General features: G+C 62.8%; 10 protein-coding genes across 10 annotated transcripts; 5 read left to right on the top strand and 5 right to left on the bottom strand.

The window, feature by feature from the left end:
• Positions 1-233: 233 nt before the first annotated feature.
• On the bottom strand, positions 234-4012 carry LOS1 (pre-tRNA nuclear export protein; the record flags this gene model as incomplete). The annotated part of the gene is made up of 6 exons (XM_069350684.1): positions 234-1130; positions 1167-2944; positions 2988-3377; positions 3426-3529; positions 3629-3762; positions 3863-4012. 6 exons carry the CDS (start codon positions 4010-4012, stop codon positions 234-236), a joined length of 3453 nt encoding a protein of 1150 aa, XP_069211070.1.
• A 553-nt stretch (positions 4013-4565) lies between these two features.
• TMS1 (Membrane protein tms1) lies at positions 4566-6255 on the top strand (the record flags this gene model as incomplete). Its single annotated transcript, XM_069350683.1, has 4 exons — positions 4566-4650; positions 4698-4771; positions 4811-5046; positions 5109-6255. 4 exons carry the CDS (start codon positions 4566-4568, stop codon positions 6253-6255), a joined length of 1542 nt encoding a protein of 513 aa, XP_069211069.1.
• A 155-nt stretch (positions 6256-6410) lies between these two features.
• Positions 6411-8963, bottom strand: Q8F55_002074 (uncharacterized protein; the record flags this gene model as incomplete). The annotated part of the gene is made up of 6 exons (XM_069350682.1): positions 6411-6464; positions 6504-8166; positions 8207-8484; positions 8524-8607; positions 8652-8734; positions 8774-8963. The coding sequence occupies 6 exons, from the start codon at positions 8961-8963 to the stop codon at positions 6411-6413; spliced, it is 2352 nt and encodes a 783-aa protein (XP_069211068.1).
• Positions 8964-9952: 989 nt separating this feature from the next.
• Positions 9953-14956, top strand: Q8F55_002073 (uncharacterized protein; the record flags this gene model as incomplete). Its single annotated transcript, XM_069350681.1, has 1 exon — positions 9953-14956. One exon carries the CDS (start codon positions 9953-9955, stop codon positions 14954-14956), a length of 5004 nt encoding a protein of 1667 aa, XP_069211067.1.
• A 1283-nt stretch (positions 14957-16239) lies between these two features.
• On the top strand, positions 16240-18204 carry Q8F55_002072 (uncharacterized protein; the record flags this gene model as incomplete). The annotated part of the gene is made up of 4 exons (XM_069350680.1): positions 16240-17008; positions 17065-17713; positions 17758-17872; positions 17917-18204. The coding sequence occupies 4 exons, from the start codon at positions 16240-16242 to the stop codon at positions 18202-18204; spliced, it is 1821 nt and encodes a 606-aa protein (XP_069211066.1).
• A 211-nt stretch (positions 18205-18415) lies between these two features.
• On the top strand, positions 18416-19206 carry GPI10_1 (glycosylphosphatidylinositol anchor biosynthesis; the record flags this gene model as incomplete). The annotated part of the gene is made up of 3 exons (XM_069350679.1): positions 18416-18530; positions 18566-18868; positions 18902-19206. 3 exons carry the CDS (start codon positions 18416-18418, stop codon positions 19204-19206), a joined length of 723 nt encoding a protein of 240 aa, XP_069211065.1.
• Positions 19207-19343: 137 nt separating this feature from the next.
• On the top strand, positions 19344-20197 carry Q8F55_002070 (uncharacterized protein; the record flags this gene model as incomplete). Its single annotated transcript, XM_069350678.1, has 2 exons — positions 19344-19461; positions 19497-20197. The coding sequence occupies 2 exons, from the start codon at positions 19344-19346 to the stop codon at positions 20195-20197; spliced, it is 819 nt and encodes a 272-aa protein (XP_069211064.1).
• An 88-nt stretch (positions 20198-20285) lies between these two features.
• Q8F55_002069 (uncharacterized protein) lies at positions 20286-22138 on the bottom strand (the record flags this gene model as incomplete). The annotated part of the gene is made up of 4 exons (XM_069350677.1): positions 20286-20913; positions 20952-21421; positions 21471-21710; positions 21755-22138. The coding sequence occupies 4 exons, from the start codon at positions 22136-22138 to the stop codon at positions 20286-20288; spliced, it is 1722 nt and encodes a 573-aa protein (XP_069211063.1).
• An 879-nt stretch (positions 22139-23017) lies between these two features.
• Q8F55_002068 (uncharacterized protein) lies at positions 23018-23575 on the bottom strand (the record flags this gene model as incomplete). Its single annotated transcript, XM_069350676.1, has 1 exon — positions 23018-23575. The coding sequence occupies one exon, from the start codon at positions 23573-23575 to the stop codon at positions 23018-23020; it is 558 nt and encodes a 185-aa protein (XP_069211062.1).
• Positions 23576-24445: 870 nt separating this feature from the next.
• On the bottom strand, positions 24446-25525 carry NdufS7 (ndufs7 ubiquinone oxidoreductase subunit; the record flags this gene model as incomplete). Its single annotated transcript, XM_069350675.1, has 5 exons — positions 24446-24539; positions 24663-25029; positions 25201-25323; positions 25396-25440; positions 25492-25525. The coding sequence occupies 5 exons, from the start codon at positions 25523-25525 to the stop codon at positions 24446-24448; spliced, it is 663 nt and encodes a 220-aa protein (XP_069211061.1).
• Positions 25526-25589: the final 64 nt, after the last annotated feature.

The following is a 25589-nucleotide window of genomic DNA, read 5'->3' as shown; positions in this document are numbered from 1 at the left end:
TGAACTGATTCGCCGGCTCGCTGCAGTCGCCAGAGCGACATGCAGGCCGGCGGTATGATGCGATCGATGGAGTGGGTGGAGTTGGGGATTGATGTTATGGGCGACACTGATGACCAGAGGTAATGGAAAATGCACAGTTGAGCTCGTGCCGGGGGACGCATGCCCCGGCCAGGGTTCGTAATAGAATGGGGAGCGGCGCGCGAACGCCGCCGTATTAACGCAATGAGTGTCGGTTACGACCTCATCACCTTGATAAAGTCAGCAAAGGTCTTGCGGAAGTCCTTTGACTGTTGGGTGCGCAGGCTGTTGACAAACTGCTGAGCCATCTCGGGAGGGCACTGCAGCTTGGGCAGCATGTCGTTGAGCAGGAAGTCGACGCCTTCCTGCCCACGCGCCTGCAGCATGTTGCGGATCACAATGGCGATGTCGTACAGGACGGGCAGGCCGGCCTTGATATTGAACGTCGCAGCCGCTGGGACAGCAAACGCCGCCGGGATGAGGCGCTGGTAGACAAACGTCTCGTAGCCGGGGAGTGCCTGGGCAGCGCGCTGGTCCTTCGGAATCGCGTGCTGGTTGGTCGCAACCGCCTGCCCGCTGGCAACCTTTTGGCTTAAGTGGGACATGGCCGAGTCGGCAAAGACCGAGGGCTCAGTGGCGGCGGCCGCAGAGGTGCCCCAGGCGATGATCGACTTGGCAAGGAAGTTCCAAGCCTGACGCTGAGCAGCTGGGTCGCTCGAGTCCTCCGCAAGGGCGACAAGCGACGTCAGGACGTTCTCAAACTCGGGCTTGTTCCTGTCCGTGATGAACACGCCCTCGAGGTTCGAGTTCATGAGCGCCGTGAAGAACGTAAGGTACGCATCCTGGAGTCTGCGGTGGATGATATCCTCGTCGGTGCCTGTCACTGGGTTTTGGAGAACCGCAAAGATGCGCGAGAGCAGAGGGAGAAGGAGCATGTCCATCGTCTCGAACGTGTTGCGCTTGAGGCGGTGCATGAGCAGACCGAGGAAGGACAGGAAGTCGATAAGCTCGACAGGCTCAAACTCGGTGACGACAGAGCGGACAAAGCGGGGAACAAGCTCGCCGATGCTCGAGCCAATCGCGGTGACAAACTGGGAGAAGGTGAAGCGAGCCTAAGGTGTCAGTGGGGCAGTGGTGGTAGTACTCACAGCATCACGGAAGACGCGCTCCGTCTTCATGACTTCAAGGGCCTCGAGGAGAGCCTCTGTCATCTGCTTGAACGGCTGCTGGTACGGCTGCGCCTCAAGCTGGTCGTCGGAAACCGCCGGGAATCCCTTGGCAAAGTGACCAAGGGCAAGTACGTGGTGGTGGACGTGGAGCACAGCGGGCTTGTCACTAGGGTTGAGGCGGTACTGTTCCAACCCGGCTCCGATGCCGGCCATGAGCGGGCCTGCAATGCCGGCCAGGAAGTTCATCTGGCTGGTGGGATCCGAGCGGGTGAGGTAGACCAAGACACCGGCAGCTTCAAACAAGTGGAGCTGGTCCTGGAAGTAGCTCTTGCCGTTGGTCGAGCTGAGCAAGACGTCCTCATCAGGGTTCTCCGCAGGAACCAGCTTGGGGCGAATCGGAAGCGTGTCCTTGATGTTGTCGATGATGACAGGAATCATGCCGGCCTCCATCTCATTCTTGCACTCCTTGATGAAGCGGCTGATGAGGTAGAAGACTCGACGACGGACACACTCGTCGGAGTGGTGAATACCGCGGCTGTCGAGGAGGGCCTCGAGCATGGGCTGGATGGCACCTTGCTTGATCTTCCAGAAGTCGACGTAGCGAACCGCAATCTCAAAGAACTGAAGAGGTACACTCGGGTGAGGGTACGCTGACAGTCCAGAGGTCATGCAAAGGGTCAGGAGCTGACCAAGGGGAGTAAGAGGGTACTGCTCAAAGTCGATCTTGGCATTGGGGTCGAGCAGGGTGATCGCCACATCTGCACCGGTACCGGTGGGAGTCGACTGGCCACTGGCCATTGCCGTGTCCCCGAGCTTGCCGGTCGATCTAGACATCTTGACCGCCGACGACTTGGAAGCCAGCTCGGGAGGAAGGTCATAGAACGCAGCCCTCGAGTTGCTCTTGGAAATCTCGCCGAACGTGTAGACGAGGTAGGCTGCGAGCTCGGCCTGCTGCCAGGTGACCCCAGACGGCCCTTGTGAGGAGAGCCGCTCCAGAGTGCTGACGACAACGTTGGCGACGACTTCTGTGTGAAGAGTCTTGTCGATGGCGGCGATGTTGTCAACAACGCTGCGGAAGCTCTGGCGCATGGCGTAGAAGGCCGCCACCTCCTCGTCGGCGTCGGTGTCGTCCTGGGCAACCTCCCATTCAACATCCTCGGGCCATTCGAGCTGCCTGACGACAACTTCGAGCACGTTGAGAAGGAACTGTCTCTTGGCCGGTGGCAGGGGGATAGCCGTGACAGGCGGCGCCGCAGCTCTGTTTCCGTTGGGCTGCGCGGGGTTGGGCGGCTTCATGTACTTCTTGAAAGTACGCAGCAGGTCTGACACAAACGGCGACACGGCTGTCGGAACCTCGGGGTTGCGGTCGCTGAGGAAACGCAGAACCAGGGGGATCGAGTTGGACAGCATGGCGTCTGCTTCATTGCGGAGATCCTCTGACGCCTCGGCGAGTTCGGTGAGCTTGATGAGCTCGGTACCGTACGCCTGAATAACACCAGCAAGAGCCGCGCGGAAGTTGACAAGCTCGTGGTCTCCCTTGACGTTGCGAGTCTGCTGCTCCAGTGGGTCCAGAAGCGAGACAATGTCGAGCACCTTGAGCACCTGCAGCTTCTCGGACGGGTCCTTCATGCCCTTGGCGGCCAGGGTGCGGATGATGCCTGCGGCCGGGATGCGCAAAGATGTGACGTCTTGTTGCAACAGCTGCTGGTAGAACGACAGCGTTTCTGGGGTGAGGGAGACGGCGAGGTCGACCCAGGCTGTGATGTCAGCTTGGCGTCTCAGCGTCTGTGATTTGCTCACGCGTCCAGTGGCCGAGGGCCTTGAGAGCCGCCTGAGTCACTTCTAGCCACTTTGCATTCCCCTTGCTCAGCCCGACGCCCTTGTTCGCCAAGGAGAGGAGGCCCTCGACTGCCATGCGCTCGTCGCCGCTGGAACGAATGACCTCGCGTATTGAGCCGTCACGCAGCTGGCGCTCGTTAGACCACGCGCGCGCGCTCTTGATGATGTTATCGTGAATTTCCAGTGCGATCTCGATGAGGAGATGGATCACGAGGAGTGAGGGGTTGAGGCTCGTGGCGGAATCTGAGGGAACCAGAAGGTTGAGGAATGGGTGGAGGAAGGTGGGGATTGAGGCGGGGTATGTGGTGAGGAAGAGGTGAGCGATGGTGTATGCAAGCTTGTTGCGGAGGACTGCAGTTGTGTTAGCATGCGCTTGACCATCGCGTCGTCGCTACTCACAAGCTTGGCCGCCCTCCGAGTTACCGTTGACATACTCGGCCTCGACAAACTCGACAACGGCCTTGTACATGGACTGTTGTGCCTCGGCAGACATGATCTCCGGCCTGAAGGGGTAAGCGTCGCTCTCATGTCTCGCGCAGCACGGCTGTCCCTCGGCACGACCTCGCCACCAGCTTCTCGTGCTTCCTCGGAAATATACGTACTTGGTCAACAGCGTCTGGTCGACGACCTGCTCACAGAACATGCGCAGGTCGGTCTCGAGCTTCTCTTTGCCGTCAGTGCCCGTGGCGCCTGCACTGGGCGCGCCCGCTCCTTGGAGGTAGAGGGAGAGACAGTCCTGTGGGGGTAGGAAGAAGGCCCGGGTCAGCGCCATGCTCTCCATGTTGTTGCAGGCCGGCCAGCAGTCGCCGCCGCCGCCACCGCCCAAAGTCGCTCACCCGCCATGTTTCCTCGCAGAGCTGCTTGACTTTTCCAAGGTAGTCGAAGGCCTGCTGCTTGAGGCCTGGGTCGATGGAAGGGTCAACGCTCGCCGCGATGCGGATAGCCTGGGGGATGTCGGTCAGGTGGGGAGACTGGGCTTGGGCCATTGCGTGGCGGGCGGCCGAGGGGGAAGGCGAGGGAAGAAATTGAGGCGGAGAAGCGTCGTGCGGAACGACGTTCACCGAATTTTTGGACGGTTTGGTCAGAGAAGTGACGAGGAGTTGCTGCCCGTTTGCCTCTATCGAGTTAGAGACGGCTGGGCAGAAAGAGCTTGAGGGGGGGAAGAGATGTAGTGGCGACTGGCGACGGCGACGACGACGAGTTGTGTTGTCAGACTTGAACTTGGATCGAAAAGAACCAAGGTCGGTCGACCAACGCGACTCTGCAATCGCTCGCTCGCATGGTGGTGGCGGCGGCGCGGCGGCATGGGCATGGGCACACACGCAGCATGCCTCACTCTGTGCCTGCCAAAATAATAAATAACACGTCATTGTTTCTGTCATTTCGGCTCGGCCGGGCATCACGTGGTGAGACCCTGAGGGCTTCATCACCCTCGACCCCTCGAGCGAGTGCATACTCCGTCCACTTCGCTGTGGGGTGCATCGCTTCGTTCCCTCTTGACACCTCACTCTCGTCCGCAAAGCACCAAACTCCAACACAATGGGCGCGCTTCTGTCCATCCCAATCTTCACGGGCGCAGGCGCAATCGGCAGCTACCTATGCTCGGGCTGCATGGTCTTCATGGGTAGGTTGACACGCGCAGCAAGTGGGGCATCACTCACGCGCCACCAGGCGGCACGGCCGCGTCGGCAATGTGCAAGTCGTGCAACTGCAACTCGTCGATCGCGACGCGTGTGGGCTACGGCGTGAGCAGAGTGCCAATGACGCGTACTGACCTTGTCTAGCTCATCTTTGCCCTGTCGTCCATGCTGGCCTACATCTCCCGCACAGACATTGCCATTCGCCAACTCGAGAAGATTAGCTGGGACTGGATCAAGATGGACTGCTCGGGCGGCAAGTGTTATGGCCTGCTCGCAGTCCACCGCTTCTGCTTTGCCCTCGCCCTCTTCCACCTCATCCACAGCGTGCTCCTCATCGGCGTCAGGTCGACAAAGGACAAGCGCGCCGCCATTCAGAACGGGTGAGTGCCGATGCCGCGTCGGGGCTCCAGCGCGTGTGTCCAAGCATGACTGACGCTTGCAGATGGTGGGGCCTCAAGCTCGTCGCCTACTTCCTCCTCGCGTTCATCTCGTTCCTCATTCCCAACGAGTTCTTCATGGTCTACGGCTCTTACATTGTCCCGATTGGCGCGTTTGTCTTCATTCTCATCGGTCTCGTCCTCCTCGTCGACTTTGCCCATACGTGGTCCGAGACATGCCTCGACAACTGGGAGCGCACCGATTCCAACATGTGGCAGTTCATCCTCATCGGCTCGACGTTTGGAATGTACGTCGCCTCGCTCGCCGTGACGATTGTGCTCTACGTCTTCTTTGCCGGCTCGGGATGCGGCCTCAACACGTTCTTCATCACGGCCAACCTGCTCCTCTGTGTCATTGTCACGATTGTCGCCATCTCGGGCCCCGTCCAGGAGGCCAACCCCCGTTCTGGCCTCACGCAGGCGAGCATGGTCGCCGCCTACTGCACGTACCTCACCTCGTCGGCCGTTATCAACCACACCGATGACTCGCACTGCAACCCTCTGCAGAAGGCGGCCGGCTCCACCAAGACGACGACTGTGATTCTCGGTGCCCTCTTCACGTTTGTGGCCATTGCCTACTCGACCTCGCGTGCGGCGACTCAGTCCAAGGCCCTCGTCGGAAACCGTAAGGCTCCTGGCCAGATCGCCCTCGGCGACGAAGGCGGAGAGGATGGCGAGGTCCGCCTCATCACCAACCAGCCCAAGGGGCGCCGCGACGAGATGCGCTACCAGGCCATTCTTGCCGCCGTCAACGCTGGGTCTCTTCCCGCCTCGGTCCTTGACGAGCCCGAGGACGAGGACGACGACATCGAGGCTACCATCGGCGAGGAGCGCGACGACGAGCGTGCCGGTACCAAGTACAACTACTCGTGGTTCCACGTTATCTTCCTCATGGCGGCCATGTACGTCGCTGGCCTTCTCACCGACTGGCGCATCGTCTCCAAGACGCCTCTCGAGCACCCCGACCCCGACTCGAGCCCGAACCGCGCGGCCAGCTTTGGCCTCTCGACCTTTGCCGAGCCCGAGGTCTACATTGGCAGGTCCGAGGCGACCATGTGGATGCGTATCGTCAGCAGCTGGATCTGCTACGGGCTGTACGGCTGGAGCCTGCTCGCCCCTCTGCTCATGCCTGACCGTTTCGGCGACGAGTAGACGAGTCCGACCTCATTTATGTGAAGACAACACAGCCAAACGATTAGAAGTGTATCTGCTATGCATTGTTACCCATGTTAGGAGTGGGCGTGAGGTCATGGAGGTGGAATGTACAATGAAGTCGTGGCTGGGTGTACTGTACAAGTAGTGACAGGTTAAGGGGAGGCTTCAAGGCGCGCGCGGAGGCTGGCAAGGCGACGCTCGAGGTTCTGCACGAGTTAGCTAACGATGAACATCGGCCAACTCACCGATAGACCGTCTTCCAGTGAATGGTGCCACTGACCAAGCGACGCAATCCTGTCGCCGCCAACAACGCCGGGGTCGCGAGGGGGAACGTACTTGTCGGCGGGAGGCGACGGGGTCTTCTTCGCAGGCATGACCTTGTCTGGGGTGTCCCTGCTGCGGCTGCTCTCCGTGCCCGAGCTGACCGTGTTGACAGGCCGCTCGCCAAGCGGCGGCATCTCACTTAACGGCGTGAGAGGGCGGAGGGACTCGCGGCTCGATTGGCTGCGGACCGACGACGCGCGGGAGCGGGGGCGAGCCGGCAACACGCGGCTCTCGCCCTTGTCCCTGTCCGCGGCCAGGAGCTTGGCGAGCATCGTGTCGTCGCCTAAGCGCGATAAGCCGGAGCGGGTGGTCGTTCGAGGGCGCACGACCGTCGACTCGTCCTGCTCGGCGGCGGCGAGTTTGTTCAGGACGGCTTCGTCCCGCAGCCGGAGGGACCCGCTGCGCGAAGAAGGTAACTGCGATCCGTCCGAGCCACGAGATGACGTGCGGGAGAGAGGGCGGAACGTCCGCATCGTCGCAGTGAGCGCCGTGACGTCCCGTGACATTGGCGTCGGAGTCGGAGGCTGCTCCTTGCGCCAGATTGGCGGCGACATGGTCGACGAGTTGACGGAAGAAGCCGAGCCCGGCATCTTGATGGCTGAGGATGCCAGCTTCTTACGCGCGCTTGCTTGAACGCATTTGACGAGTTCGGCAAACGCCTGCCTCTCGGACACTGGGCGGGTTCGAGGGACGGACCGCGGTGCTGTTCTGGGGACAGTCGGCGGTGTTCCGGCGTGCACACCGCCTCGGCGTGGCGTGTGCATCATGTTGGTCGCGACAGCCGGGGCGAGGAACGCTTGCTTCGTCGGTGGGGAGACCGTGAGTGGAGGCTCTGTCCCGAAGAAGTCGGTAGGCGGGTCCCACGACCAGCCAACCCAGCGAGCCCAGGCGACTGGCGCAGAGGGAACAGCCACAGACACTGAGTGATTCATGGTCGTGAGCCCTGGCGACGAGTTGAAGAAGTGGTCGAAGGTGACGTCGTCCATGTCGCTGAATCCGTGCTCGAAGGAATCGGTCAGGGTGGTGAGGTCGATGGGCTGAGGGGCCACACCGGGAGGCGGAACACCTTGCTTGGTCCAGTCGACGGCGGAGAAGAAGGGGTGGCGGCGAATTTCTCCCACGTCCGAGTGGCCGAGGCGGATCTCTGCAGAACTCAGCAGGCCCGAGAGCAGACTCTTGAGCTGCTGCGAGACGTGGCCCGGCAGCCGAACGTCACACTGCATGATGCGTTCGTAGGTGCCACCAATGGACGGTGCAAAGAATGGGGCGCGGCCAACGCTCATCTCGTACAGCGTGGCACCAAGTGACCACCAATCGATGTCTCTGCCATAGCCCGGCGGGTCGACGTCAGATGGGCGCAGGGTGCGGTCGGCCTCGCTCTCGTCATCTAAACTGTGAGCTGCCTCGATCATGGCGTCCTCTGCCAGCCTCAGCACTTCCGGGGCAACGTAGTCTGGCGTTCCGGCGGGCAGAATACACAACCGCTTGGGGACAGAGCCATTGGTAAGCGGGGCGGAGGAGCCAAAGTCGGTCAGCCACAGCCTGCCGTCGGCGAGGAGAAGGAAGTTGTGTGGCTTGATGTCGCTGCGGGTGATTAGCTAGCGCCTTACCACATCCTGCTTACCGATGCGCATAGCCCAGGCCATGAAGCCAGGCGATGGACGCAACCATCTGCTTGGCCCACCAGCCCACCTCCTTCTCCTCCATGCGGCCAGTGTCCAGCCCAGGCGCAGGCAGCATCTCGCACAGACGGTCCCATAGGCTGCCGCAGGGGGCGTACGATGTGACCATGTGCAGGGCGTTTGGTGTCTGGAAGGTCACTGCAAGCCGCGGCGCGGGGACCGCCGTCTTCATTGATGTGGCGAGCATGTGGACATGTCGCTCGTTCCCCAGGCCCAGTTGCTGCGCGTTAGGTGACAAGGTCCCACCGGTTACACCTACCCCTCCAGCTCGTAGTACCATGCTCTTCTCAATCGTCTTCATGGCATAGACTCGGCCGTCGAGCTTGCATCGCACAGCGTCGACCTGTACACGTTAGCTGCGTTCCTCGGAGTATGAGCAGCACGTACCACACCAAACTGGCCCTCGCCAATACGCCCGAGGACATCATAGTCGCTCTTCTTGATGCGCAGGTTGTCAACGTGCTGGAGAGCTGCGAGTGTAAGCTCACGACGGTCGTGGACTAGCTCACCATCCCGGTCCGCCTGCTTTCCCTTTAGTCCACTTGCAGCCCATCCCGCGAGCAGCAACGCGTCGAGCCTGCACCCTCGCTCGTTGTCCTCGCTGGCGACGGCAAAGTGGTCCGCCGGGGGCTGGCCAGGCTGCGCGTCCAGAACGTTGGACAGGAGCAAGTGCCGATGGGGGTAGGAGGGTGGGGGCATGTTATCTGTGAGTCATGGGAGAGAGTTGTTGGTAGTTTGGGTTTGAGTGGACAATGAATGGGACGGTGAGCTGCATCTCGGGATCTGGGCTGCTGTTGTCCGCCAGACTCCAGCCAGCTAGCCAGGGGCCGCAAAGATCAAAACAAGGCGCGTGTGTCCACTCCGTCCCACGTGGATTTGATTCCGCTATTGACGCTCACACACGTTGTGATAAGGAACGGGCGCGTACGGGCGCGCTGGCGGGCGGGCGGCTTGCATAAACGTGAGCGAGAGAACGACAGCATGTACGGCATCCTTCCACACACAGTACACACACAAGAAGCTGAATGCTTGGTCTGAGTAAGTTGAGCAAGAGGATTTCTGACCACGCACATTATTGTCACTAATAATAGTCGACGCCGCGGTTACTGACTCTGACCTAACCTCGGCTTGACCCGAACTCCTTCCCTCCCTGCGCCGCCCTGCGCTCCCTCCCTGCGCGCCTGCCGGCCAATGCAGCTTTCGCAATTGCTGCGTGCTTTGCTTTGTTTAAAATGACATCACTCAAAACTTCGGATCCGAGGCTAAAAGTAAGGAGTTGGAGATTAGGTGGACCGCGTGCTGCCACTTCTGACTCTCTCTTCTTGGGACCCTCTCCTCCTGCATCGCTTCCCTTGTCGACTCAGCGCGCGCGCACTTCTCTTCGCATCAGACCATACGACTCGAACTCGCGACGCGTGTCCCTCGTGCATCTCTCCCTCCCTCATTCCACGACTGGCTAGTACCAAGGCAAAGCCTAGTCCTCAGCCCCCCCTCCCTCCCCACCACCCTCGACCTCGGCTCCACCTTGTACCCACTCTCAGCCGGCACTAGCTCCTCAGTCAGTTGACTTTGATTTTTGTTGACTCGACTCGAAGGAGACCAACGGCCCTTCGTAGACGCTTCAAAACAGCCCCATTGCGCGGCTCTCATACCCCTCACCCATCTACAACAACAAACCTCGATCCTACATGGCATCGACATTTGCGATAGCAACAACTGCGCTAATACCACTCGTATCTCTCACATCGTTTGCGATCTACCTCAGCAGCCACCCGGCGTCGCCAGTCTACTCCCTACTCCAACGCCGAGGTGTTCAACTCCCAGCCGCCAGCGATGAAGCTCTCGATGGTGGTGTCGGCGCGTTCCCCGCCAAGCGGGACGCGTTTGATATCGACGATCCCGTCGTCCTGAGCGATGGTGTGCCCGTCGCCGAGGCTCAGTTCTGGCGCTGGACACAGGGCCTCAAGCTCACCCTCCTCGCCACGCTCATCCCGCCGGTTGTCGCCAACACTCTCCTCCTCGTCTTCACCATCATCGCCTCGGAAGGCTTCGAGGAGCACGAGCGCCTCCGTGCGTTCCTGCTTCCTATCCTTCTCCTCCCGGCACATGTGATCAACCTCATCTTCGCCATCTCGTACCTGTACCAGAAGGAGACGCGTACCCATTGGCCGACTACGATCAACCTCGGCGTCAACCTTGCCTCCCAGTTCCTGATCCTCGGCCTCCTCGCTCTCCTCCCGTCAACGCCCATGCCGTCGAGCCCGATCAGCGAGTCGAGGTTCTTTACGATCACGGAGATTGTCAACCTGCCTCCGCTCACCATTATCCCAATCTTGACGGCGGTGCTGCCCTTGCTCCAGCTTGTGCCGCTCTTGGTCGTCCTCGTGATCCGTCGCGGCCCTCCGCTCTACATCCCCTTCCAGGACCTCTACCCTGCCAAGGTTGTCGACGCTATCCCGGCTGGAAGTCACTCGCTGAACCCCAACTATTCCAACGTTATCGGTGAGGTTCAGTGCACCATTCCCGAGTGGCTGCTCTTCACCTACGCCAGTGAGGTCATTGAGCGCTCCAAGGTTCAAGAGTCAATGGATGTGTGGGACCTTCCCGCTTGGCCAGCGAGCATGCGCGCTCTTCCCAACTACCTGCAGATCAAGAAGGTCTACGGCCGTCGCCGAACCCGCCTTGGCAAGTGGGAGGGCTTCAACCTGCTCTACAAACTCCTCGTCGTCAACAAGGGACTGTTCATTGCCCAGTCGACGCTGGCGGCTGTCACCGCCGTTGGTTACTACGGACCTCATCTCCTCCTCAAGTGGTTCCTGGATTACCTTGCCAATGACCCTGGTCGCGAGCAGCCCGCCTGGGGTTGGGTCCTCGCGCTCGGCCTCTTTGTCTCGAACGCCCTCGTCTACCTCGTCACTGGCATCACCTGGTCGATCAGCTCCACCTGGCTTACTGCGCGTTTCAAGCTTCAGCTGAATGGCATGCTCTTCGCCAAGACGCTCCGCAAGAAAGACATTGCCGCTGGAGCTGAGGACACTGGTGCCGTGGGAGACGTCAAGGAGGAGGCCGCCAAGGCCAAGAAGAAGAAGGAGGACAAGGAGGAGGAAGAGGAAGATGAGGAGGCCGTCTCGTCCAAGTCACAGATCATGACCTTGTTCACTGTCGACGTCGACCGCGTGGCCGAGTTCATCTTCCACCTCTTCACCATTGTCGATGCGCCTTTAGAGATCATTGTCGCCACCGTCTTCCTCGTCAAGCTCCTCGGCACGTCGGCCCTCCTCGGCCTCCTCGCCACCATCTGCTTCCTGCCCCTCAACCACCTTGCCTCCAAGTTTGTCGTGACCGCTCAGGAGAACCTCATGAAGACTCGTGACCAGCGCACGGCGCTCATGAACGAGGTTCTTCAGGGCGTCCGTATGCTCAAGTTTATGGCCTGGGAGCGGTCCTTCGAGAAGCGCATCAACGGCATCCGGAAGAACGAGCTGTCGTGGCAGGCGAGAAACTACCAGATTGAGGTCTTCTTCAACCTGATCTGGGCCATCACCCCCGTCATTGTGACTGTTGTGTCCTTCCTCCACTTCACCCTCGTCCGTGGCGAGACTCTTACGCCTTCAATCGCTTTCACCTCGATCGCCGTTTTCAACGAGCTCCGTTTCGCCCTCAACGCCCTCCCCGAGACCTTTATCGCTGCCCTCCAGGGCTTCGTCTCGTGTCGCCGTATCGAGAAGTACATGTCGCTTGCGGAGGTGAACGACGTCGAGCCCTTCGACGGAGGTGACATTGTGCTCGTGAACGCGACGCTCACGTGGCCCAAGGATGACTCGTCTTCAGGATCGGGCAAGAAGTCCACTGCACCGACTCCTCGTCCCGACTTCTCCCTTGCCGACCTCTCGCTCCGCTTCCCGGAGGGCAAGCTGTCGCTCATCTGCGGTCGCCTTGGCTCGGGCAAGTCGCTCCTCCTCTCGGGTCTGCTCGGCGAGGCCGATCTTGTCGCTGGCCAGATGTCTGTCCCCCGTTCTGAGCCCGACGCCATGTCTTTGTTCGACAACAAGGTCCAGGACGACGAATGGATCGTACCCTCGCTCGTGGCCTACGTCCCCCAGCAGGCTTGGCTGCAGAACGCCAGTATCAAGGACAACATCATCTTCTCCAGCCCCTGGAACGCCGCCCGCTACGACGCCGTCATCGCCGCATGCTCCCTCGCCACCGACCTTGAGATCCTCGAGGACGGTGACGAGACCGAGATTGGCGAGAAGGGACTCAACCTTTCCGGAGGCCAGAAGGCTCGTGTCTCACTTGCGCGTGCCGTCTACTCGCGCGCCAGTGTCCTCTACCTCGACGACGTGCTTTCGGCAGTCGACGCCCACACTGCTCACGCCATCATGGACAACTGCATCAAGGGCCCTCTGCTCGAGAACCGCACGGTTCTGCTTGTCTCTCACCACACCGCGCTTGTCTCGCCCGCTGCCGCCTACATTGTCGCACTCGAAAACGGCGACGTCAAGTTCGCTGGCACCAGGGCCGAGTTTGTCGAGGGTGGCCTGATGCAGGAGCTCGAGGCCGAGGACCCCGAGTCCAAGCCAACCGAGGGCGAGCAGCTGGAGGAGAAGACTATTGAGGAGACCATCGGCTCCAAGGCCCTTCACAAGTCGGTCGTCAGCCTCAGCGGTGCTGCGGGTGGATCTGAGCCTGGCTCCGAGACGAGCTCTATCGCCCCGACAGACGAGGTCAGCACTCTTGTCGGATCCTCCACTCCCGAAGTCGTCAAGGCCAAGGCTCCCCGCAAGCTCATCGAGGACGAGAAGCGCGTGCGTGGCCGCATCGCCTGGCCCGTCTGGAAGCTCTACCTTACCTCGCTCGGTGGCCCTATCTGGTGGTTCTTCTTCATCATTTCCGTCTTGATCGCTGCGTTTACCCCCGTCTTTGAGCGCGGCTGGGTCACCTACTGGACCGACCCCGACCCGAACCGCCCGTACCACAGCTCGACCTACTACGTTGTTGGCTACTCGATCATTTCGGTTGGCGGTGTCGTCCTCAGTGACCTCCAGTTCGCTGTCACTTACTTTGGCTCGCTCCGAGCGTCGCGCATCCTCCATTCCAAGATGCTCGAGTCGGTCCTGTTCGCCACTCTGCGTTTCCACGACACCACGAGCCGTGGTCGCCTGCTCAACCGCTTTGGTAAGGACATTGAGGGCCTCGACTCGTCCATGGCCGACAACTTTGTGCGCTCGATCGCCTACGCGCTCAACGTCGTCGTCACTGTCTCCTCCATCATGTACGTCACTGTCACCTCCATCACGGAAGTTGGCGGCTGGTGGTTCGTTGTCGCTGGCCTCATCATGCTCGGTGTCTACTACCGTGCTGGATCCATGTACGGCCAGGCCTCTCGCGACATGCGACGCCTCGACTCGGTCACTCGCTCGCCCCTCTACTCTCTGTTCGGTGAGACTGTGTCGGGTGTGGCCGTTATCCGTGCGTTCGGCGCCAGCACTGTTGCCCTCAAGCAGATGATGAAGCTCGAGGACACCAACATGCTCGCCTTCTGCTGGACCTGGACGATCAACCGTTGGCTTTCGGCCAGATTCAACATGCTGTCATCGCTCCTCGTTGGTATCACGGCCTGCGCCATGCTCGTTTCTGGTGTCAACGCCGCGTTCGCCGGTTTCGCCCTCGCCTTCGCCACGACAATCATGCACGACCTGTTGTTCGTGGTTCGCCGCTTCGTCCAGCTCGAGCAGAGCATGGTTGCTCTGGAGCGTATCAAGGAGTACTCGGAGGTGCCTCAGGAGGCACCCGAGCACGTCGAGCCTCGCCCTCCTGCCTCGTGGCCCGCCGAGGGCGGCATCTCTGTCGACAAGCTCGTCATTCGCTATGCCCCCGACCTCCCCGATGTCCTCCACAGCATCAGCTTTGATGTCAAGCCGCGCGAGAAGGTTGGCATTGTCGGCTCGACCGGCTGCGGCAAGTCGACGCTCGCACTGTCGTTCTTCCGCTTCGTCGAGGCGACGTCGGGCAAGATTGTGATCGACAACATCGACATTGCCAAGATTGGTCTTACCGACCTGCGTTCCAACATCATGATCATTCCTCAGGACCCCACGATTCTGTCGGGTACGCTCCGCTCGACCCTCGACGTGTTTGACGAGTACGACGACGCCGACATCTACGAGGCTCTCCGCCGCGTGCACCTGCTCAAGGCTGACGAGCCTGTTGGCCCTGCGGCGGTTGCCGAGTCGTCGAGCGGTGACTCTGACACCGAGGAGAACCGCAACGTCAACGTCTTCCGTGACCTGTCGTACCCGGTGTCGGAGGGCGGCGAGAACTTCTCGACCGGCGAGAAGCAGCTCGTGTGCATGGCTCGTGCGATCCTGCGCCACAACAAGGTGCTGTTCATGGACGAGGCGACTGCGTCGATCGACTATGAGACGGACGAGCTCATCTCCAAGACTATCCGTGCCGAGTTTGCCGACAGCACGATTCTCACCATTGCACACCGCATCCACACGATCATCGACTTTGACAAGGTGCTGGTGATGCACCGCGGCTCGATTGCCGAGTACGCTTCGCCCGCCGAGCTGCTCCGTGACCACCGGTCGCGGTTCTACGGTCTCTGCAAGGCTACCGGCAAGACAGAGTTCAAGAACCTGAAGGAGCTGGCCTTTGCGGCCGAGAAGAGGAGGGCGCAGGTGTAGAGCAAGAGCGGTTATAAGCTTGCATAGAGTATGAAAGAAATAAGCAAGTGTGGTGGAGTGCATAGAGTTTAAGCTCGACCGGGCGAGGAGGTACGAGGAGGTACAGCGAGGGGTGCCGAAGGAATCCGGCGAAGGTGAACATGGCGACGGTGCCTCGGGAGCTTGTCGCCGGCGACGACGAGGAGGACGCCACACCTCCGCGCGTTTCGCCGACTGCCTCGGAACAGGGACGCGGCGGGGCGTCGGCTGGAGACGGCTCCCTGGCAAAGTAATTGGCTGATGTTGTGTTTGCAGAGCGTCACGGGCCGTTGGTCAGCGTCGCTGCGAGCAAGCGTCGTCAGAAAAAGTAGGTTCCTTGGAGTCGGTCACCGGACGCCGGCGCTCTGGAATGTTGGGCCACGGCGAGTGCTTGGGTTGCCGGTGGCGCCTGCCGGCGTCTGGAATCGGAGGGCGCGTTTCATCTGCCAGTGTCCTCCTGACTGCCCGGTTCGGCCTGGAGGCGGTGCACTGGACGTAATGAGCATTTCTCGTGGCAGGGAGTTTCGCGTGGCAGGGAGCGAGGAGCAGGTGCGAGGAGGGTAGTGTCGCGAGGCACAGGCCCTGCCGTTAGTCTTCTGCCGTCGTGAGGTTGTAGAAGAGCGGCGTGCAAAGCAGCTCGTGCAAAGAAGCAACCTCGTGCACACACGACGTGCAACAGACAAACACCAAGGCAACTCGCTCTTGCGTTTAGACATAAACTCTAAGCCGAAGCCGAAGCCGCGCGCCACCGCCGCCACGACTCGCAGCGCGCATTCACATTTGACACCCAGCCCACAGCCGCCCGGCGCCACCCGCGACGGCGACACCCCGGCGTGCTCTGGCTCAATTGACCGGCACGGCTCGGCGCCATCGCCCCTCCCGCGCGACTCGGACATCGCCCCTCCCGCACGACTCGGCGCCGCCCCCCTCCCGCACGACTCGGCGCCGGCGTGCTCTGCGCTCAATTGATCCACCCCGCCGCCGTCCCGCACGACTCGGCGCCACCGCCCAGCTCCCGTACACCTCGGCGCCACCCCCTCGCCACGTCGACTTGCTCGTCTCTTGGACGGAACGTACAACGTGCGCGACCCGGCGCCACCTACGACGTCGAGCTCCTCGCCCGTGCTCATCTAGACATAAACTCCAACTACCGCCGTAGCCCCCCTCTCCGCCACCTCGCCACGCCCACCTGCATGCTCGCTTTAGAAACGTAGAACGCGCCCCGGCGTCACCTCTGTCCACTTCTCCACCCCTCGCGCGCCACAATGGACCGCACGCGTGAGAGCATTCTCGCAAACCCCGCGCTCCGGGCCCACCCCTTTCTTCGGAGCGTGCTCGGCGAGGCGGGGGAGAGGTCGCTTACCCCTCCCTTCGAGTCCCCTCCCCCTCGCCGCGAGTCGCTTCCACCTCGAAACGAGTCGCTTCCCCTTCGGCGCGAGTCGCCCCTCTCTCGCCACGAATCCCCACCTTCTCGCCACGAGTCGCCTCTTACCCCCCACGAGTCGTCTCCTTCCCCCAACGACTCACCCCACCGAGCTCTCCCCGAGTCGTCCACATCGGACCGCTCGACGCGGCTCGCGGTCGAGCTTGCGTGCGCCGAGCTCAGTGTGCTATCCCTGCGCTCGCAACACGACCGGTCATCGTGGGAAGACGACACGACCGCTTGGGAGGACGAGCGGGCACACCATGTGGCGCCGAAATGGGTCGGCCTGCCGCCACACACTTCACTCGGATCAGACAAGCTCAAGCTCGTCGAGCGCCGGCGCCGGCGCCGGCCCCTGTCGAGCACGGGCCAGCTGTCCGAACACGCTGAGGGCCACGCTGGCCCGTCGACTCACCACTATAACCATTTCTCGATTTCTCCGCCGCGGAACGGCAGGGCTTCGACGGCCGTGCACTCCGACGACACCGGGAACAATGCCGCCGATCCCCCGCGTATCACATCACGTCACCCCAAAAGAGATGAACAAGGTTCAGACCATGACCCTTATGTCGGCCGCCCCGATACATGCTCGCTCTCGCGTACTGGCCTCGGTTAGTGGGCTAGTGTGCACTGAAACCTCATGCCTCATGTGCTTACTCTCTTCTAGCTGCTGATCCTCGACATTCTCTTCAAGCCACCGACGTCTGGCCTCAAGCTAGCCCACGCAACGCGCCTGCGACAAGCGCCGAGGCGGAACACGGCGACGTCGCCAGCTACTACACGAGCTTGGAGGACCCAATGGCAGGTATGAAGATCCCGGTCTCCAGCGAGTCGGCGACACATGCGGACCCCGACGGCTCCGAGACGGCCTACACTTGCGGCGGGGCGACAAACGAGTCGGCGACGCGCGTCGGCGACGCGCTCGATGCGCTCCGCGCAGAAGGGTTCGACGAGCACCGGCTCCCGACCAAGGCCGAGCTGTGGGCCGCGAGCTTTGGCGTCGTGTACGACGCCGAGGGGCAGATGCACCCGTTCCGCGACTTCTTCCCCGACGGTGGCGACCAGCGCGCTTCGCTCCAGGTGTTTCCCGAACGGCGCACCGTCGTGCTCTTTATCCGCGCCATGCTGTGCGGCCAGTGCCAGGACTATGTGCGGACATTCTCCCAGCTCGACCTCGACGCGATTGCACAGGCAAACGTCCGTGTCGTCATCATCACCAACGGGCCGTGGGAGCCATTAAAAAACTATCGCGACATGTTCGCCCTCCCGTTCGAGATATACACCGACCCCACGCTCAAGCTGTACCAGGCGCTCGGGTGGGTGCCGAGCCGAGCTACCGAGCCAGAGCTAACAGCCGCAGCATGACCCCCAAGATCAGCCAGCTCGAGACGGTCGTGTCCGTGTTCAAAGCGCCCAAGAACAAGCCAGCGTACCACCGCACCGGGCCGGTCACGCAGGTCGCGCTGGGCATGACGGTGAGTGTGGCGCGTGGCACTGGCGTGCGGGGCTGACGTGAAAGAACGCAATGCGGATCGGGCTGCCCCTGCTGGACATGGGAAGCATCACACAGATGGGCGGCGAGTTTGTCTTCCAATCGGGCTACCGCTGCACGTACGCACACCGTATGCCAAACAAGTACACGCACGCACTCGCGCCCGACGTGCTGCGTGCCGCGGGTGTCATTTCCCCCGAGCGCGACGAGCCAGAGGGTGACACGGCGAGCCAACGCACCGGAATGGTGGAGGCCGTGCGGAACAAGATCCGTCGTTCCCAGTCGTCCCGCGACCCTGCTCAAAGCCCAGCATAACGACCCCCCTTGTATCTGTACCATTGACGACGCTTCCATGCAGCTTGTACACTTTCTTTCGACGCGTGTGATTTCTCGTCGCGGTGGAGGCAATGGCGTCGGTGGCGTCGTTGGCGTCGTTTCAGGCAAGTCATGGCCATGGCGGCGGCGCCTCAGGTTTGCTCATCTGGCCGACGCGTTTGGCGCGTCATGTCGACAGCACACCGTCACCATGCCGTCGAGTCATCAAGCAAAACAGCTCGCCGTCGAAGCGGCAGCAAAGAAGGCGGCCAAGAAGGGCGCGCCGAAGCAGGCGCCGCCGCCGCCCAAAACGTATCGGGTCATACGTGAGTGCTGCGCCGCACGCGGCCGCTGACGCCAGACCGCACCTTCGACCACCACAACAACGCCGAGTCGCACGACGACGAGACGGTGGGGCGGTACGCCTCATACGACCTGGCTAAGGCCAAGGCCAGCGCGCACCTCCTCGAGCAGTGGGATCGCGACTTCTTCGAGGAGTACACCGAGTCGGAGGAGGGCGAGGAGAGCGGCCTCTTCGAAGTCTACGGCCTCTGCCCCGAGGGCGAGGAGATGTGGGTCTTTGTCGAGGAGGAGGAGCCGCTAGTCGTCGACCCAGTAACCAAGCCCGGAAAGCCGGCGCCCAGGACAACGTACCGCGTGATCCGTGCGTGTGAGCCGCAGCGAAGCTGACTGCCAGTCCGCATGAAGGACAACCAGGATCCCGACGAGGACGGGGACCACACGGTGGGGCGCTACGTGTCGTACTCCAAGGCCAAGGCCCATGTTCGCAGGCAGCTCAGGGACCCCGACAACTTTGACGAGTACGAAGAGTCGGAGAAGGGCGAGGTCAGCGGCGGCTTCGAGGTGTTCGCCCTGTCCCCGGACGGAGAGCTGTTCTGGGTGTGGATCGAGAAGGAGGAGCCGCTGGACGAGAGCGAGTCGGAGGGTGAGGGGGGCGTGGCCGAGGGGGGCGCGGCCGAGGAGGACGCGTCAGAGGCCTGAGCGCTGCGTCGCCAACATGTATGTACACTTTTACTTTCGACGCGTGTGATTTTCGGCGGTGGAGGTTGGGTGGCGTCCAAGGCGCGGTCTACTCATCCGACGAACGCGTCCAGCACGTTGTTGGCAACACACTCACCATGCCGCCGCGTCCGTCGCGTCAAGCGAAGCAGCTCGCCGTCGAAGACGCAGCCAAGAAGGCCGCGAAGAAGCCCGCGCCCAAGGATGCACAGCCAGAAACAACGTACCGCGTCGTCCGTGAGCGCTGCACCGGGGCCGCCGGCTGACGCCAGACCGCGTCTATGACCAGTACCATCCGACCATGTTCGGAGACAACACGGTGGGGCGGTACGCTTCGTACGCCAAGGCCAAAGCCAAGGCCAGCGCCTTCCTCCGGGAGGAGTACGGCCCCATCGACGACTGGCAGGAGTACACGGAGAAGGAGGAGGGCGACGTGAGCCGCGGGTTCGAGGTGTACGCGCTCTGCCCGGACGGCGAGGAGATGTGGGTCTTCATCGAGGAGGAGGGGGCGGTCGAGGAGTCGCAGAGGCGCAAGACGAGGCAGGCGCCAACGCAGCCGACGTACCGCGTGATCCGTGAGACGCGTCGCGAAGAGGCACTGACGCCAGACCGGTTCCACAACCACCGCCTGAACGTCGACGCGCCGGAGGACTACACGGTGGGCCGGTATCCGTCCTACGCGCAGGCCAAGGCCGGGGCCAGGGCGTTCGTCTCTGAGCGGTACGGCGAGGCCGACGACGACGACGCGTTTGAAGAGTACGAGGAGTCGGAGAAGGGCGGCGTGAGCGGCGGTTGGGAGATCCACGGCGTTGTCACGGAGGGCGACGAGATGTGGGTTTTTATCGAGAAGGAGGACCCGCTGGACGAGGGGTCGTCTGGTGCCGAGTTGGAGGGTGCGTCGGACGACGAGGACGACGAGGACGACGAGGACGAGGACGAGGGCGATTCAGAGGACGCGTTGGAGGACTGGTAGCCAGCCATGCATCGTGGTGGCGTTGTGCCCATTCCCCGCGGCACACCTTGCAAGACACACACATCCATAAACCCAATCTAGTACAACTCTAAGCCACAATCGCCGTCTGCTGCAGCGCGGCCGTGACGGCGCCGACGCCGGCCGCCTGCTCGCGCGCCTGCTCGTGCTCGAGCGCCTCCTGCGCGAAGCCCTTTGCCGGGAGGCCGCGCTCGGCGCGGAGCTGCTCGATGGGGATGTTGTACTTGAGCGCAAAGACCTCATACAGCTTGTCACTCGCGGCGAGCCACTCCTGCGTGTGCCCCTCGACATGGGGTGCGCCGAGCACGTCGGCGTCGGCGTTGAGCCACTCGACCGTCTTGCGCACGTACTTGATCTCGCCGACCTTGCCCATGAAGTGCGAGTACTTGCCCTCTCCCTTCTCTTGAATCAGCGCGGCGTACTCCTCCAGCCGGCGGGGGAGGGCCGGCAGCCGCGCCTTGCCGCTGAAGACGCGCGAGACGGCAATGCCCTGGTACTCGAAGAAGTTGAAGGCCGCCGTGTTGACCGACAGGCCGATGAACGTGATGGTCGGGTCGGCGTTGAAGAAGACGTCGCGGTGGAGGTTGAGCACGCCGCGCCCGTCCGTGATGAGCAGCTGGGCCTTCTCCTCGTCGCTCACGGGCCCGAGCGCGGGGTCGTGGTGGAACTGGGGGAGGAACGGGATCGAGTACTGGTATCTGGGGGCGTTAGTGGGGCGTGGCGCGAGGCGACGCACCCAGTGGAGAGGAGGACGAGCGACACGTTGTCGATGATGCGCCCGTCGACGAGCTCGACGCGGCCCGACTCGACGGGCTCGCCCGCCTTGGGGGGCAGGAAGCGCTTGATCTCGGGCACGCCCTCGGTGTTGTCTGGGAGGAACGAGCGCTGGAACTGGCGCATCTTCTTGGCGTCCTCTGGCCCGCTCGTGATGGGTTTTGTCACGAGGTAGATCTTGGCCGCGGCCGTGAGGTCGCGCGCAATGTCGATGCCCGACGTGCCCGCGCCGACGATGAGGATGTTCTGGTGGTCAGCGGCGTCGCGTGTCTCGGTTTCACCCACCTTGCCCGCGTACGGCTCGGGGTAGCGGTATCCGTTCGAGTGGAGCACCTGCTCGGGCCACGCCTCAGCCCACTCCTTGGCGCCCTCGAGGTTGGGGATGAACGGCGCGTTGTAGTGCCCCGTGCCGATGATGAGGCCGTCGACGTCCTGCCCGCGGCGTCAGCCACCGTCACCCACCCAACCCAGGGTTACCCACCTCGGTCCACCACGACTCGGACACCTTGCCCTCGGCGACTGGCTCGGCCTTGTGCAGCGTCACGCGCCACCGGTGCGCCGAGCCCTCCGACTCGGGTATCCTGTCAATCTTCTCGACGCGCGTCCAGAACGAAATGTGCTTGGCCAGGTCAAAGTGCTTGACGTAGCCGTTGATGTACTCTGACAGCACGCTGTGCTTGACGTTGGGGAGCGTGCCCTCGGGGTATGGGTAGTCCTTGTACTAACCACGTCAGCCAACTCTTACCCCCTAGCCCGTTCACCCACCACCATCGCAGTCGTCGGCACATTGTTCGTCAGGTTCCAGTACACCGGGTTGGGGGGGTTGAACTTGAGCCTGTCCTCGTTTGAGATGTCGTGCGTCGTCGGCTCGGCGGGCGACGAGCCGAGCGGCGTCGACGGCAGCTCTGGCGTGAACGCGCCGACGCTCGGGGCCGGCGTGGGCACAGACAGCGGCGGCGCGACATCGGGCTGCCAGTTCCACACGCCGCCCGCCTTGCCCTGCCGCTCGTAGGCGTGCACCTCGAGGCCGGCGTCGCGGAGGTGGCGGACGGCGGTCGCGCCGGCGGCGCCGACGCCGATGAGCGCCACCTTGCGGATCGGGCGCTCGAACGAGAAGTACTCTGCTTGTGGGGCTGCTGGGATGGTCATGGCTGCTCGTGGCTCGTGCTGTTAGTAAGCATGCACGTTGCTCTGCAACTAATTCAGTATATATGCCCTGCGCCGGTAGCCGTAGCCGCTGCGGTCAACGCAGGTCCAAGTCGCCGCGGTGATGATAAACGGCAGACATGAGCAAACGGTGGCAACATCTGATGCGAGATGGCGAAATCGCGCCAGCCAGCCGTAAAGTCAGCCGCATGCCGCCGCCGCCGGGCTTGGGCTCGGACTTGGCCGAGGGCAGCCAGCAGCACGACCATCGCCGCGTCGCAACTCGCATCTGACGTTTGTTGCGTTTGCCGCGCCGTTGCATATCGCGTGACACGCGCCGTGCGGCGGACGTGGACGTGCATGCCGGCGATGGCCGAGAGCGTGGGCGCTCCAGGTGGGAGGACTGGCCGACGGCGCGCGCTGGACTCGCTGCCATCTCGCCCGAGGCGGGCTGCATCGCGCCGGGCTGCGCTCCGCCCCACGCCTCAGCACCCCATCGCCGCTGGAGACCGAGTGCTCGGTCGTGACAGCGTGGCTGGCGGCCAAGCTGTAGCCGGAGCGAGGCGAAAGGCGCCAAACCGCAGCAGCCTCAGCACCCACGTCGACGTCCCCCGCGCTCGTCGCTTGCCTCGGTCCTCGAAGCGCCTGAAGCGACGGGCCGGCGGGGCACGCAACGGCATATCAGTGGCATCTACATACACGCCATATGTACGTGTGTGCGCACGACGGTGATTGCCTGCAAGGCCAGATCACTGGCTTGGCGATGGCTTCCTAGACAACGATGGCCGCAGTTTGTCTGCACCTCGATCCCTCGATCTACAACCGGCAGTCTGTCTCGGGGTCAGCGACCTCCCCACAATGACTCACTACCACAACAACTCACTATGCCGCCTCCCGCGCGGCGTCGGGGCCCGACAGCCCGGCCTTCCACTGCGCCTCAGTCGGTGAGCGCACGACCAAAATCGCGGCCGGGACCTCGTCCTCCTCCTCATCCTTGACGAGCACGACCTTATCGCCCTGCGCCTCAGCCTCGGCGCTGACGCCGAACGCGACCACGCCGGCGCGGTGCTCCTCGTTCTCAAAGAACTCGCCGAGCGCCTCGAGCCCGACGACGGTCGCGCGCCCGCCCGCCGCAGGCTGGGCGTTGATCACGGGCCACGCGGCGCGGATGAGCGCGTGCATCAGCCCGATGGTCGCGACCGAGGGCTCGTGGAACGCGTCGGGGTCTGCGTCGGCGGGCAGAGGCGAGGGGTGGAGCACGAAGACGACCGACTTGAGCGAGGCGGGGAGCGTCGCGTCGAGCCGCGCCTGCTGCAGCTGCTCGCCCCGTGTAAAGGAGAGGTGCGCGACCCAGCGCGTGGTGCCCTCCTTCACGGTGACGCTCGCGCGCGGCGGGCTGCCGGCCAGCTCGAGGTGGTCGACTTGCGAGGGGACGGACATGGTGTGTTGTCGAGTCGGGGGTCGGGTGTGCGTCGTGTTGTCGGGTGACGATCAGTGCCCTCGGCTAGGATCGGGCCGGGCGCCAAGGCATTGCCGGCGGTAGGTTGGCGGCGGGGACTTGAGCAGCCTGCAAACAGCGGGCATTGGGTTCATGCATGGGGTGTAGAGCTCTAAGTGCGGGGGAGGCAGAGGTGCGTACTGACGGCAGCGCTGCATGCGAGGCCGCGAGGCGGGCTGACGGCCGACGCTGGGGACGGTGGCTGCCCCGAACGTTGGCGCCAGTGCTCGGCGGGGTTGGGGGACCGCCAACCTGTCCTTGGAGCGGGAGTCTGCCAGAGGCAAGTCTAGACTATGGGAGGAGGATAGACAGGCCGCCTGCTGATACTGCCGCTGGTGCTGCCTAGACGCGCTCCTAGCGATCTCATCACCACCATGACCCGAGAAGTGCCGACACTCTCCCTCTCGTTCAGCAGGACTGCCACCGTACCCAACCCCATGCCCTCACACCCGCCTCGCAGCAGCTCAGGTTGGCTTAGCAGGCTGCGTTGTGCGCTCGACGCCTATTCCTGCCCCAGGAGTGGGGAGAGACCGACGCAGTTGCCATCCCGATTCGCGTGGCAGGTCATCGGCGTGGCCCGTCTCCGCCTCGTTACCGGCGCAGGCAACGAGGTAAGCTCCTTGCACGACGGCGTTGTCGCCCAGTCGCCCCGTAGTACCACTTCTTGTCAGAGCGGATGGCCCATTCACGCTCTGCCGATACGACACCTAGTCAGCAGGCCCCACCGCACATCCCCACACCACAACCCCTGCCCTCCTCCCCCTCGCTTCCATAACCACTAATGCATGTTCGAGGCGTCGTCCTCGTTTCGTCTACTTGCGGTACCAGCGAACACCGGCGCGTCCACGGCGCATCTTGCGCTGGAGCTGGAGCATGCCGTACAGGAGGGCCTCGGCGGTTGGTGGGCTAGGGTGTCAGTATGGGTCTCGGGTGGATCGACGGGGCGCCAGGACCGCCGTGCGGAGCGTCCGCGACACGACTGCCTTGTCTGCAAGGCCTCACAGCCTCGCACCCCCCCACACCACTCACCAGCCGGGGACGTAAATGTCAACGGGGACAATACGGTCGCAGCCACGGACGACCGAGTACGAGTAGTGGTAGTAGCCACCACCGTTGGCGCACGAGCCCATCGAGATGACCCATCGGGGCTCGGGCATCTGGTCGTAGACCTTGCGGAGAGCGGGCGCCATCTTGTTGGTGAGGGTGCCGGCGACAATCATAATGTCCGACTGACGGGGCGACGCACGGAACACGACACCGAGACGGTCCTGGTCGTAACGCGCGGCGGCCATGTGCATCATCTCGACGGCGCAGCATGCGAGACCGAAGGTCATGGGCCACATCGATCCCTGGCGGGCCCAGTTGACGACGCGGTCGAGGGTCGAGAGGACGTACTCTGCGGGGGGTTAGTTGGGTCATGTTGGGAGTCGCGGCGAGGCAAAGCGAGGCAGCTTGGGCGTCGACGACGGACGCAGCGGCCCGACTCTGCAGTCTCCTCTGGCGCGCTTGGCCCAGCATACTCGGTTCGTCCCTCCATCCCGCCTCGTCTCGCCACGGCAACACTCACCAGCGCCATTCCGGGGAGTCTCAAGCGACTGCTGGTTGCTGCCGCGGTTGGCGATGGTGGTGATGGGGATGGGCTCGGTCGTGGTGTGGTCGGCCACGGGGCGCGAGGTGGAGAGGGGGCGAGCTGGAGGGGTCAGCAGCTGCTATCTGCGCGGCGCCGCGAGAGTGCGCATGACATCCCATCGCGTTGACGTACCGAGGAGGGGGCGGAGGGCCGACGACGACGCCCGCGCGATGGATCCTGCCGGGGGGTTAGCTGCGCGCAAGACGGCACCAGCGACGGGCTGCGCACCTGTCCTGAGTCCGGTGGTGAGGATGCCCGACATGCTGAGTGGTGTGTGGAGTGGAGTGGTTGTTGTCGATGCAGTCTTGACGTCGAGCAGCAGGCAG

This window comes from Vanrija albida (genome assembly GCF_041260175.1).
Source record: "Vanrija albida strain AlHP1 chromosome Unknown contig_2, whole genome shotgun sequence".
Classification (NCBI taxonomy): domain Eukaryota; kingdom Fungi; phylum Basidiomycota; class Tremellomycetes; order Trichosporonales; family Trichosporonaceae; genus Vanrija; species Vanrija albida.
This window is presented reverse-complemented; position numbering and strand designations above follow the sequence as displayed.